Genomic DNA, 14,328 nt, shown 5'->3' with positions numbered 1-14,328 from the left:
AATAGAATCTGCCCATTTTCGAACACAAATTATTTAGAAAATTGACTGTATTTAATCCTCACAACAACCCTGAAATAGGTTCTATGTTTATCCCTATTGTACAGATGAGAAAACTGAGGCTTAGACAGATTGAGTAACTTTCCCTTAACCTATATTCTATAAACAGTGCAGCTAGGAATAAAATTTACACCCCTGTCCTCAGAACCTTCTTACAGCTCCCAGAAGCAGATTTACCTTGAAGTTACCTCCTAGTTATCTTACTGGCATCGGCCCATTCCAAAACTTGAGGAATACAAGGAGGAGGCAGCAGCCTGGTCAATCACGTGGCAGAGTCGGAGAGTGCTATCCCGGATCTGGGGGCCACCACATCCACCAGGACACCAGAGAACACCCTGGGTAGCCAATCTTGACCTCAAGTAAGAAGGAACCCAAAGAATTGCAACATTTTATTGCTTCAACCCCTTTGCAAAATATCCTGTGCCTAGTCAGTGCCCATGAGAGGTCCGCTGAAGTCAGTTACACAAAATGAAGGTAGACATGGGTTTCATCCAGATAATTCGGTATAAGCCCTCAAAGAACCCCTGACCTAATCATTTAGTCCAGACAGCTCTATCATCCAGTCTGTTGCTATTCATGGGATCTCTGAGATTGTTGGTTTTATATTCACAGTGGCAGTCTGGGGCCAAAGCAGCACAAAATAGAATGGTACAGTTCTTAATGACACAGAATTCAGTTGCCAAATGCCCAGACTCCTTCCTCCCTCACAAAGGACGGGGGGGGGGCTGGCCTGGTATTCACCAGATATTCAGTGGGGCACCCTGATGGCAAATGCTCGACAAGTTCACGTACACACAAAATCTGGCCAAAATGGCAGGAAGGAATGACACCTAATGAGTGGTTAACATTTTTATTTCAAAAAGCAGGATACTGTATGTAACACTTTCTGAAAAATAATTAAGACACTGTAATTAAACGACTTCTATGTTTTTAAACACAGTAAGGATGTACAGAATCCTTGAAATGTGCATTTATTCAAACTTTATTTAAACAGAATGCAATTCAGTCGGGAGACTTAAGGGGTAATGTCTGCCTGTCACAAAACAGAAGCTCTTTTGTGGGTTTTCCTTGTTTATTTATTTATTTATTTATTCATTTATTTAAATTTTACATCCTCAACATATATTACAAGGGCTTCATCGTTTAGTTTAGAATATACATACTGTATTTGAATAATCGTTTGTGGGTTATATGTGCCATGAAAGGTACATTTTTCTTTTTATAATCAATAAACAACAAACTGACACAAAAAGACATGGAACCATTTAAAAGTTTTGTCTCGTTCAAGTAGAATACAACCTGGGATTCAAAACAGATTCTTCCTTGAAAATTGCTTATTTCCCATCCCCCTAAAAAAGAAAAAAAAAAGAACAAAATGCGGAAACATACAGGCGATTCATTAGCTCTTAATCAAATTTACATTTCTACCTGCAGTAGACTACACTAAACATCTGAGTCTTCTGCTTCGTTATGGCTATAATCACATAGTCTAAACATAAAAAAAAAACTGTATTAAAAGTTTATTTTCTCCACTTTCTACAAGATATCATCTTCTTCCACAATAAACTGACTAGGACTTTTTGCATCGAGTACACATGGTATACAGATGAGTGTGGAAAAATACATTTATGTCCTTTAAAATTTCTGGGTCACGAAGACACCTCTATTCCCAATGGGAAGCATGGATATCCAGGTTTCTTCGGGAATGTCTGTTTGTCAACTCGGTGTATGGCACTGTTTGGCAACATGCCTATCTCTTTTCCCCTGTTAATCTGACTCCTGCCAGCCCAATATTAACTTTTGCTTAAAACTCTGTAGAAAAACTAGATCTACTCTGTTTAAAAGAAGTTGACTCAACCACTCAGGCACTCACCCCCACACACAGAAGAACACATTCCATCTTGAAAAGCTAACATTCATTATTCAGTATTTGACTAAACCATAGAACTTTTAGTTTAGAATTTTCTTGAAAATATATATTCTTCACCTGCAGCTGTCATAAAAATGGAGACTATCTTCTCTGATTTCAAAACCATCAAAGTTGCTCTTTTAAAACTACTTTCCAAACCCCAGGAGTAGTGTAGTAGGAGGGCAAGCATGTCAGGAACTTTAGGAAATGAGTCGAAGACAGTAACATTTGATTCCTGCTTGAACATGTATTATTTGTACCAATGGATTGTAACTGAAGATGTAACTACTATCAGCACTAATGAGAGTTACATGGCTACCCCGGAAGTAAAGCTGCATGCTTTTACTAGACTCTGGGAATCTGACAGGCAGGTTGTTTGAACTGTCTCAAGCCGCTGTCTCTTCAAGAGCTCGCCACCACACAGATTGTTAAGAATGATTCATCAACTGTTGCTGCCTTCAAACTACATACTCTAAAAGGCAGCCAAAACATAACTGTATGTGTACTGCACATAAAATCATCTGTGGCTTCAGAATATATTTTGATACAAAGCCTGCCTGCCCATTGTACAAAACTTTGTCAATTTATGTAGAAATATTTACTACCTGTAACCAAAGATACACAAAATCAATGTGTTTGTTATGTAACATCATGTCAGTAATGCATTTGTTACTGTTTTGAGAGATTTCTTTTGCTCCAGATTACGCTCTGCCAAATAACTTTTTTTTTATTATTATTATTATACTAGGGCAAGTGATTGCTGTGCTACATTTGCAATTGTAATGATCATTTTCCTGGGACTGCTAAATTATGTCTTAATTTTATTCAAAAGCTTTTATTTTCAAAGCAATTAAACTTATTGTTGATTGATATTTACCATCTAATGTTCCTGGAACACTAAAATAATACGCTTTATACATAATCTTCCATTATAGTACATTGCTTGAGAGTAGCTATTTGATATAACGGCATTCAGTTGAGTTTTCAAACTGAAGAACAAAAATTATAGCAATTTCACTTGAAATCCATAAATCCATGCACAGGATTGTGTTCAACAGAATCACTAAATGCTATTTGTTATTCAAAGATGAATGAATCAATAGAAAAACAGAACTGATAAATCATTAGTACTTTAATGCTGAGTGGAGAGAAAAACTAATAAATCATGCATTTCAAGCACTTGTTTTCCTCATGGCATGTTTAAAAACAGAAAACATGCAATGATGGGATGCAGGTCAATATGACTGAAAAATACCCAAACTGCTCAGAAAAGCATTTCATTTTATATCATAGATTTAATGAAACACCAAGGAAAGTACTATGCCGTGATTTCTTTAAATGGACACTCCAACCATCCCATGAACACCATAAACAACGATCTGGGTCATTATTTCCAAATAAACATTTGAAATGTCACAGAGATGGGAGCGGTGTAGGCTGATGGAAGAGGGCTAACTGCATGCACGATTTGCTTCAATGAGCTTAATAGCATTGCAGGTATCAATTTATTCCAGAGCAAAACTGATACGATCATTTACTATCTCAAGTGTACTTAACTGACCCATTAAAAATTACACATACCTATATTTATAAATGACCAAAAAAGCAAGAAATCAGCATTTGAGCTTTGATTGTGTTGTTTGGCCTATTGTCTATGTAAGGTGAGAATTTTAATTATAATTAATGGGTAATTCACTCTCTTCCAGAGTTTAAGTCATCAGAAAATTAATCATAAGAACCATAAATTTACTCCACAAAGCTAATTAATTATACATTAACCCATTTCTCTCAAGCATCTTTTTCTGACTCTTTGGTGGGAAATAGTATATTAGGCACATAGTTTAAAACATTTGTTTGGTTATTGGTGTGGTTATGAATTTTCTTCTAGATCCACATGCAAAAAGGAGTAAGGCTTGTCATATTATCACACTTCACTGCCAACTAACTTATTTCTGTTTTCACTTATTTCTGGAATTAAAAACAAAATGGAACAAAATAAAAATCACTTTCTATTTTTTTTTTAGCACAAGAAAACTTTATATATCTGATATTTTAAATTCCACTCAGAAGCATTAAGATGTTGAAGAAAAACTATTTAGGTACAGCAAGGTTATCACAGACAACTATTTAATAAAATCGTCCAATTAAAAGTTTCTTTTCAAGTCATAGTTCAAAGATCATTGATGCACTGATTCTATAAGGGAAAAATATAGCAATCTACAGTGATGATCATCATAGCATTACTGATTAGTGCTTACCAATAATTTGAATCACACGCAGAATCACATTTCCCATGATATTTCCTTTTATGTTTCACATATTTGTCTCACAGGTTAGTAAATGGAATTGGGGGAGGGGTGGATGAGAGACATAAAAATCTATGGGAACACGTGCAACAAAAATATGCAGGATCACTTCATGTACACTTCTGCCTTCTTCATGCAAAGATGCCTATAAAAACGGAGACAAATTTTCTAATAGCTGAATATTACATTAGCTCGGTAACAAAAACTGTTAACCAATTCCATGATTTTGCATGAGCAAGAGAACTGAAATGGTTGAAAGGTTTCCAGCATAAGTTTTCATGGCCCAATTATGCTAATTAGATCTCTAAGAATAAAATGAAACAGGTTTATTCCTTGCTTCGGTTTCTTGTTCTTTTGACGAGAGAGCAGAACAGCCCAGTTTTTGGAGGAGGACCCATCAGCATTGGGGCTTGGTTCTTGTGTGTAATTTTTATCTAGGAAAAGAAAGAGAAAGAGAGTAATTTCCAGACAGAATACCATTTTCAGAGAATCTCTGTTAAGGCTAATAATATTCCACGAGTTACCAGAACACCACAAGTGTAAAATGTAGTTTCAGGGTGTTTGTTATTTCAAAAATAATTTTAAGGGAGATAAAAATTTGCCTTTAAACCAAATTCCAGTGCTCAGTTTCAATGAAAACATAAAAATTAACCAAAATCACATTTTAAATATCATTACCTCCACCCTCACTTGTAGTAACACCCTCAAAACTCTTTGTTTCAGTGACATGATTATCCAGTATAATTCAATGACCATTTAAAGCAGGAAAGGATGTACCATGACAGCATTCACAAGTCCAGTTACAGCCCAACATCAAGATACACAGGGTATCAAGGCAAGCCTTATTTATCTTGCTAATCAGATTGTTTCTCTCTTTCAACACGAACTGCAAGGTTTAATTTCAAAACAATCATTAGGAATGAAAGTCAAAAGTTAACGTGCGTAAAAGGTCAGAAATGATGAACTAGCTTTCTAATTTGTTAATTAATTGGTAATAGAATGGAATCAAATATTGAAAAGCCTGCTTCAAACACTTTGAGAGACAGTTCTAAAGCTACTCGTTTTGATTTCTTTGATGTAAAACTACGAATCACCTTAAATGAGACAACCTTAAAGTAGATTATGTCTGCAATTTTCTCTAATTCAAGTCTAAATTAGAGAAGACATTTTATGAATATATGCTATGCTCAAAGCTAATTGAAAGCAATTATCAAAGTGGCATTTTGTCTGTGACTTTAAGATACATTGTAAGATAATAAATGATTCTCATTATGTAATAAAAAGGTCACATCTTGCCTTTGGGCTAGTGACGCTAAGAGTTTTTCAAAAGCAATCGGAGACATTTTCTTTAGAGAACTGTGACTAATACAAGAACCATCGCTTATTAAATATCAGTTGTCACCTGCACAGCACCCGCATCAGAGATGAGTATTTCTTTCAAAGAGAAACACCACCTCATTAAAAGCTCCAAAAATATATCTCTTAAAGTGCATCCCTGACATTTTCAAGTTAAAATGAATATCCTTCACTTGTCAGTCACTAATAGCAATAAAACAAAACAAAAAAAAAGTACGTCACATGGACAGGATCATTAAAATCAGCACTGGGGCTTTTGGGAAATGGAGATTCACTTCGCAGTCTAGAAAGATAGAAGGATGCCAAAAACCTGGAAAAATGAACAACTTTATTACAGTCTGTAGGAATCAGGTTATTCTGGGAAGATTCAGTGTTCTTCTCTTTACTGTAAAAATAAATTGCACCTGTAAAAGGCCAGTAGGCTAAGTCAGGCCCAAACTTTCTGGATATATGATTTTATTTTATTTTTGTTACCTTATGAACTATGGAATTGACAGCAATATGCTTGTGATCCCAGACTGCACACATCTATGTAGACTGAAAAAGATCTCTCCCAGGTTGTCTCTCTTAATAATTGTTTTAGATTATGACATTGATTTTTATTTTTATTTTTATTTTTAATTTTTTTTTCAACGTTTATTTATTTTTGAGACAAAGAGAGACAGAGCATGAACAGGGGAGGGGCAGAGACAGAGGGAGACACAGAATCTGAAACAGGCTGCAGGCTCTGAGCGGTCAGCACAGAGCCCGACGCGGGGCTCGAACTCACGGGCTGTGAGATCATGACCTGAGCCGAAGTCCCGAAGTCAGATGCTTAACTGACCAAGCCACCCAGGCGCCCCATGACATTGATTTTTAAATCCCCCTGAACCGTACCTTTATACAGTATCTAATGCAACATCATTCCTTCATTTATTCATTTTGTAAACTTTGTTTTACCCCTACTATGCTTCAGACACTATACCAGGAACTTTTAATGAACAATGCACAATCTCTACTCCAAGAAATTCTAGTCAAGTAGGAAAAAGAAATTTAACAAGCAGGATATTGGCCACTCTGATTTTTAAAATTATCTAAAACCCATCGTTTTGGTTGTTTGATCATTCCTATGGTCTAAGTACACATTTCTTTCTTTAATCTAACATTATTTCCATAAAAAATAAATCTATATATTAATTGTCTATTGTTTATGGAAATGAAAAACAACTGGCTATGTTTTCCTCTGAGGGGAGATAACGTGAATGAAACTAGCATTCATAAAATGTCTATTATGTATCTAAGCTCTTTACATAGGTTATCTCATTGGATAATTAAATGTCTTTGTATATTTGAACAGAAGCAAAAAGTACTCTATTAAGGATGAGAATGATTCCAGTCCAGGTGAGTTCTGTGTGTGGTCACAGAAAGTCTAACTGTAGTCTCCAGAAAGCTGTAGAGACTTAAGAGTTAGTTTAAGTTCAGATTGCCCGTGTCAGAGAACCTGGTTAAGAGGGCCTCTGCAGGGCACCTGGGCAGCTGGCTCAGTCAGTTCAACATCCAACTTTTGATCTCAGCTGGGGTTCTAATCTTAGATTGCAAGTTAAGGCCCTATGTTGGGCTCGATGCTGGGTGTGAAGTCTACTTGAAAAAAAAAAAAAAGTAAATAAAATAAACCACCTCTGCGGGACTGAAAGAATGACTCACAGGCCTGTTTTGTATACATTCCACACTCTTGTGTTATTATTTTTATTTTTTTGAGAATCTGATACCTAGTAGGAAAACAACAATGAGTAAGGAGCAGATCTTATCTCTAAAGACATTAGAATATATTAAGTTTCAGCAATCTGAAGACATGAGCCATATATTTGGCAATCTTTGACTGCTTCCATCTTTCAACAACCAGGCAGTTACTTCTTAGCTGTTTCTTAACATGTCAAATATTTATCAAGCACCAGCTATAAGCAAGGCAATCTGCAACTTGATTTTGATTTGTTTGGAAGAGAATCTGAAATTTAAAATTGTGGGCACTCATAAGCAATGGTGATGGGGCTTCTAGAAGCTGGGATGCCTGCATGAAGGTAGAAGAACACTGCTTTAAAAATGCAAGAAAGGGGCGCCTGGGTGGCTTGGTTGGTTAAGCGTCCGACTTTGGCTCAGGTCATGATCTCATAGTCTGTGAGTTCGAGCCCCGGGTCGGGCTCTGTGCTGACAGCTCAGAGCCTGCAGCCTGTTTCAGATTCTGTGTCTCCCTCTTTCTCTGCTCCTCCCCTGTTCATGCTCTGTCTCTCTCTGTCTCAAAAATAAATAAACGTTGAAAAAAAATAAAAAAAAATGCAAGATAAATATTGTCAGTAATAGAAGACCACCCTCCTATATAAACTCTTCACTTCTACATATTACCTATTCCTTTGCAAAGCAACGGTGCCACAAGAGAGGACCTTCTACTGTTCTACTGTTCTGTGACTCTTTCTACTTCTATCTTCCTATGACGTATTAAGATTGGGGATGTCTAAAAAGATAAACATGAGAAAATTTGATTGAAGTTTCAGTTTTAGAAATATTCAACACAAAATAAAGATGCACACATTGAAACCATATCTAGGATTACAAGGCAGTTTTGTTTCTACTGTATTATGTGTTGCATAGTGTGAGAGTTCCACTTCATAATTACAATATTGAGTGATAACAAGATTAAAAAATAGTAAGATTTGGCTCTTACTGTGTGCTGAGCATTATGCTAATAGTTTTACACAAGTTATTCAGATGCTACCTGTTTCATCCATCTCTTTGAGTTGCCCTAAACAAAAGTCTATTCCCATAAAAAGTATTATTGTTGAAGAGTATAGAAGTGAAGTATCATTTCATTAAAATGATAGAATAGAATAGCGGGCTTATATATCATAGTAGTAAATGGTGTCTATGCCTACTAGACATTTATGTTCTCCATAAAGGACCTTCTTTAGCCCAACTAAAATTGAGGGAACAGAGCAAAGTTTTCCTGACTCATTCTCCAGGCAAGTTTAGAGTGACTCACTGGTATTTTCTTTTCTAGTTCACTGTTTTCTATCACTGACTATTCTTGATACCCTTTATTATAAAGAGTAATGTTTCTTTTCCTCAGGTTATATGAACACTTTGTTCAACACTGAGTCCCTGGAGGCCCTGGCGACTCACCTAAGTGCTCATCAAGCTTTCTGACAAAAGAGCATCCAGGTTGGCAGTGTAGGAAGATCCTGAACTTACCTTCTTCCATAGAGATACTAGATTTGCTACCACATGAGGATCATTTCCCTCTGAAATATATCTGAGAATGAGATAAACTGCTCTCCACAATAGAGGATAAAAGAACCACATTGAGACTGGTAGGAAAAGCCCCACCCCTGGCACAGCAACACACAGAAGGGAGGGGTGTCACCAGACAAGCGCTTCTCCTGGAAAAGCAGGAGGCAGGGATTGGTTCCCCACATTGGGTACTCTAGCTCCTGGGATCTGAACCAAAGAGATGAATCCCAGAATGTATGGCTTGGAAAACCAATGGGGTTGACATTTATAGTTCCCAAAGTTAAAGGAAACTGAGATTCCCCTCTTGAAGGGCTTGCACACTGTCTTCCTTGCCTTGGGACCCAGCAAAACAACAGCACTAAAAAGCACCTACACTATATGTGAGGAAGATTCATTTGCTGATCTAGGGGCATTGGCTGGAGGGGCAGGGGATAGTTGAAATGCTCTCTGGAGACAGAGGCACTGGAAAATAGATGTCACTGTTGCACTTTCCCCATAGCCTACTAGCACAGGTGGATGACCTTGGATATGGCACCCTCTTGCTGCCTTGCTGAGATGGACAGGGGCAAGTGGTTGCGGTAGTTGCTGACACAGGAGGGCATTGGTGGTTACAGTGCTCCCCTTCTCTCTGACTAGGGCAGGCAAGCACAAATGGTCATAGAGTCCTCGTGCTCACTAGCTAAAGTCTGGGAGAAGGGGGGACTGCAACACTTCCCAGCCCTCGGGCTGGGGCTGGTGAGTATGAGTGATCCCAGCATTCTCCCATTCCAGTGCATGCACAGACATGGCACTCTCCAGCTGCCTTGCCGAAAACAGTGGGCACACACAATCCACACATTTGGACATCCCTTGCACACTTGGCCCTGGTGGCCAGGAGGCCTAGCATTCCAGAGCTCCACAGCACTGCGACAATTGGAAAGACAGTTCTTGGCAGTCCACCACCCCCAGGGTACTGCACAGACAGCAGACTGAAACACAACCCTAGTCTTCCTGTGACAAACGCCTATATCTAGAGGCTAAGAAGTACTCCCAGGGAATGTAAGTGGGGAGACACCATCCTTGAGCACCACCGTGGCCTTGCTACAGCTCCACAAAACTTCCCAGAAAGGAGCTTCTACAGTAATCTGAAAACCCCAGTTATGCAACTGTCACCTAGGGGACACCTCCAGATCTCCTGGTCTGCAGACCAGCAAGGATTACATATGGGGCCCCACTGACTTTAAACATTTGCATCCTTTAAAAGCTGTTTCCTGAAAGTAGATGCTAAATGAGATTCTTCCTCTTGGACTGCTGGCAGGTCTTGGCACACACTCAACAATTGAGACATACCAAGAATAAATTTTGTGGTTTAGAAAATCACAAAGGTTCAAGAGACAACCAAAATCTAGGGCAAGGTTAAATAAGAAGGATCATTACCTACACAAGGCCACTCCTTCAAGATGGGGAGAGGCAGTTGTTTTCACTTAAAATATAGAAACAAACAAAGAGTCGAACAAAATGAGAAAACAGAGAAATATGTTTAGGATGAAAGAACAAGACAAAACCTCAGGAAAAAAAATACCTTAACATTGCAAAGATAAGTAATTTACTTGATAAAGGATTCAATGGTGATCACAAAGATTCCGATGGAACTTGAGAGAAGAAAGGATGACCATACAAAAACTTCAACAAACAGACAAATAAAATTGGATGGAAAAAAATAACAAATGGAAGTTACAGAGTTGAAGAATACAGTAACTGAACTGAAAAATACGTTAGAGGGGTTCAACAGCAACTGAGTGAAGCAGAAGAAAAAGTTAGCAAGTAAGAAGATAAAGCAATGGAACTCAACTTGGAACAACAGAAAGAAAAAAGAATTTTAAAAAGTGAAGGTAGCTTAAGGGACCTATGGAACTGCATCAAGTGATAATATTTGCATTTATAGCAATCCCAGGAGAAAGGGACAGAAAAGTTATTTAAAAACTAATGTCTGAAAACTTCCCTACGTTAGAGAAGGAAACAGACATCAGGTCAAAGAAGAACAGAAAGTTCCAAATAAGATGTATCCCCAAAGAGCCAAGCTAAGACAAATTATAATTAAAATCTCAAAAGTTAAAGAGACAACCTTAAAAACAGCAAGGAAAGTAAAACAAAAACAAAAACAAAAACAAAAATCAACCTTGTTATACACAAAGGAAATCCCATAAAACCATCAAGAGATTTCTTAGCAGAAACTTTGCAAGCCAGAAGGAGGTGACATGACATATACAAAATGCTAAAAGGAGAAACCTTCCAACCAAGAATACTGTACTCAGCAAAGTTATCATTCATATTTTCAGGAGAGATAGAGTTTTCCAGAAAAGACAAAGCTAAAAGAGTTTATCACTATTAAACTGCCCTTAAAGAAATATTAGAGGGGCTTATTTAAGCTGAAAGAAAAGGATATTAGTTAATAACAGGAAAACAACAAAAGTAAAATTCTCACTGTAAAAAGTAAATATAAAGGTAGTAGATGAATCAGTTATAAAGCTACTAAGAAGATTAAAAGACAAAAGCAGTAAAATTAACTAAAACTATAGTAGTTATATAAAATAAAAAGATGCAAGAAGTGACATAAAAACATAAAATGTGGGGGGCAGGGTACAAATATAGAGTTTTTGAATGTGTTCGAATTTAAGTTGCTATCAACTTAAAAATAAACTGTTACATACATAGTATGGTATATATGTGAATCTCATAGTAACCATGAAACAAAGACTTAACAGTAAACATAAAAGTAAATGAGAAAGGAATCTAAACATAACACCAAAGTCATCAAACCACAAGGAAAGAGAAAAAGAAAAGAGAGAAACAGAGAGTACCTACAAAAGCAGCCAGAAATAATGAAGAAAATGGCAATACATACATACCAATCAATAATGACTCTAAATGTAAATTGACTAAATTCACCAATAAAAAGATACAGAGTGAATGGAGAGATTAAAAAAACAAAACAAAACAAAACAAAAAACAAGACACACTTAAGTACTGCCTACAATAGACTCAATTCAGAAGTAAGGACACACACACTGTAAGTGAAGAAATGGAAAAATATCTTCCATAAAAACTGAAAAGAAAACCAGTGTAGCTCTACTCATATGACACAAAACATACTTTAAAACAAAGACTGTAACAGACTGCATAAAGATATAAGAGTCAATCCAGAAAGGAGATACATAACACTTATAAATGTATATGCACACAAAATAGAAACACCTAAATATATAAAGCAAATATTAACAAACCTAAAGGGAGAAATTAATAGCAATACAATAATAGTAGGGGATTTTAATACCCCCACTCACATCAGTGAATAGATCATCCAGACAGAAAATGAATAAGGAGACTTTGGTCATAAAGGACACATTAGACCAGAATGGACTTAGTAGACATACAGAACGTTCCATCGAAAGGCCACAGAATACACATTCTTCTCAAGTGCACATAGAATATCCTCCAGCAAAAGTCACGTTAGGCCACAAACAAGTCTCAATAAATTCAAAAAGAGTGAAATCATGTCAAGCATCTTTTCAGATCACAATGGTATAGAACTAGGTATCGATTACAAGAAGAAAGCTGGAAAACACTACTTACACATGGAGATAAAACATGTTACTGACAAATATTGGGTCACAGAAGAAATCAAAGGAGAAATAAAAAAAAATACCTAAAGACAAATAAAAACAGAAATATGATATAACTAAATCTATGGGATGCAGCAAAAATGGTTCTAAGAGGGAAGTTCATAGCAATGCAGGCCTACATCAAAACATAAGAAAAATTTAAAATAAATGATATAATTTCACCCCTAAATGAATTAGAAAAAGAAGAAAAAATGATGCCTAAAGTTACTAGAAGGAAGGAAATAATAAAGATCAAACTGCAAATAAATGAAATAGGGACTAAAAAGGAAATAGAAAAATATAAATGAAATTAAGAGCTGCTTCTTTGGAAAGATAAACAAAATTCACCAACATTTAGCTAGACTCACCAAGAAAAAAATACAGAGGACTCAAACAAAATCAGAAATAAAAGAGGAGGGGCGCCTGGGTGGCTCAGTCAGTGAAGCGTCCGACTTCGGCTCAGGTCATGATCTCGTGGTTTGTGAGTTCGAGCCCTGCGTTGGGCTCTGTGCTGATAGCTCAGAGCCTGGAGCCTGCTTCGGATTCTGGGTCTTCTTGTCTCTCTGCCCCTCCCCCACCTGTGCTCTGTCTCTCTCTATCAAAAATAAATAAATGTAAAAAAAAATTGAAAAAATAAAAGAGGAAAATTTACAACTGTTACCACAGAAATACAAAGTATCATGAGACTACTTGGAACAGTTATACATCAACATATTGGACAACCTAGAAGAAATAGATAAATTCCTAAAAACTTATAATCTTCCAAACTGAATCATGAAGAAATAGAAAATCTGAATCGTCCAGGTGGCTTCACTGGTAAATTCTACCAAATATTTAAAGAAGATTTAATACCTATGTTTCTTAAACTCTTCCAAAAGCTGAATAGAAGGAATGCTTCCAAATGTATTTTAAGAAGCTAAAATTAATTACCCTGATACCAAAACCAAAGAGAGACACCACACACACAAATTACTGATGAATACAGATGCACAAAATCCTTAATCAAATATTAGCAAACTAAATTCAACACTATATTGAAAAAGTCATACACTGTGATCAACTGGGATTTAGGGATGCAAGGATGGCTCAATATCTGCAAATGAATCAATATGATGCACCACATGAACAAAATGATTAACATGTAATTATTCCAATAGATACAGAAAGGCATCTGACAAAATTCAAAATTCAAGCTGAACCACAGCTTACATCATACTCAATAGTAAAAAGCTGAAAACTTTCCTCTAAGATCCAGAATAAGACAAGGATGCCCATTATCCCTGCTTTCATTCAACAAAGTATTAGAAGTCCTAAATGGTGCAATTAGGCAAGAAAAAGAAATAAAAGGCATCCAAGTTGGCAAGGAAGAGAAGTGAAAGTGTCACTATTTGCAGATAACATGATACTACAGATAGAAAACCTTAAAGTTTTCAACAACAACAACAACAACAACAACAACAAAAACCTGTTACAACTGAAGAAATGAATTCAGTAGAGGTACAGGATACAAAATTAATATACAAAATTTTGCAGTATTTCTAAACACTAATGATGAACTATCAAAAAAAAAAAGAAAATGATCTCATTTACAATAGTATCAAAAAGAATAAAATATCTAGGAACAAATTTAACCAATTAGGTGAAAGACTTGAACAGTAAAAACTAGAAGACACTAATGAAAGATATTGAAGAAAACACAATAAATGAAAAGATATTGCATGCTTATGAACTGGAAGAATTAATATTGTTAAAAATGTCCATATTACCTAAAGCAATCTACAGATTCACTGTGATTCCT

The 14,328-nt window shown here is 36.3% G+C and overlaps 1 protein-coding gene across 15 annotated transcripts in view; it reads right to left on the bottom strand.

Moving 5' to 3' along the window:
• Positions 1–891: 891 nt before the first annotated feature.
• The window catches only part of DGKB (diacylglycerol kinase beta), a 790,801-nt gene continuing 777,364 nt past the window's right edge, over positions 892–14,328 (bottom strand). For all 15 annotated transcript variants that reach the window (XM_058724931.1, XM_058724935.1, XM_058724929.1 and 12 more), the window contains one exon: positions 892–4,706. In XM_058724931.1, the coding sequence (XP_058580914.1) occupies positions 4,599–4,706 (108 nt within the window). In that variant the 3' untranslated portion in view covers positions 892–4,598. The remainder of the gene's footprint in view (positions 4,707–14,328) is intronic.

This window comes from Neofelis nebulosa, chromosome 4 (assembly GCF_028018385.1).
Source record: "Neofelis nebulosa isolate mNeoNeb1 chromosome 4, mNeoNeb1.pri, whole genome shotgun sequence".
Classification (NCBI taxonomy): Eukaryota; Metazoa; Chordata; class Mammalia; order Carnivora; family Felidae; genus Neofelis; species Neofelis nebulosa.
Note: the sequence above shows the minus strand (reverse complement) of the source record. Positions and strands in the feature narration are given on the sequence as shown.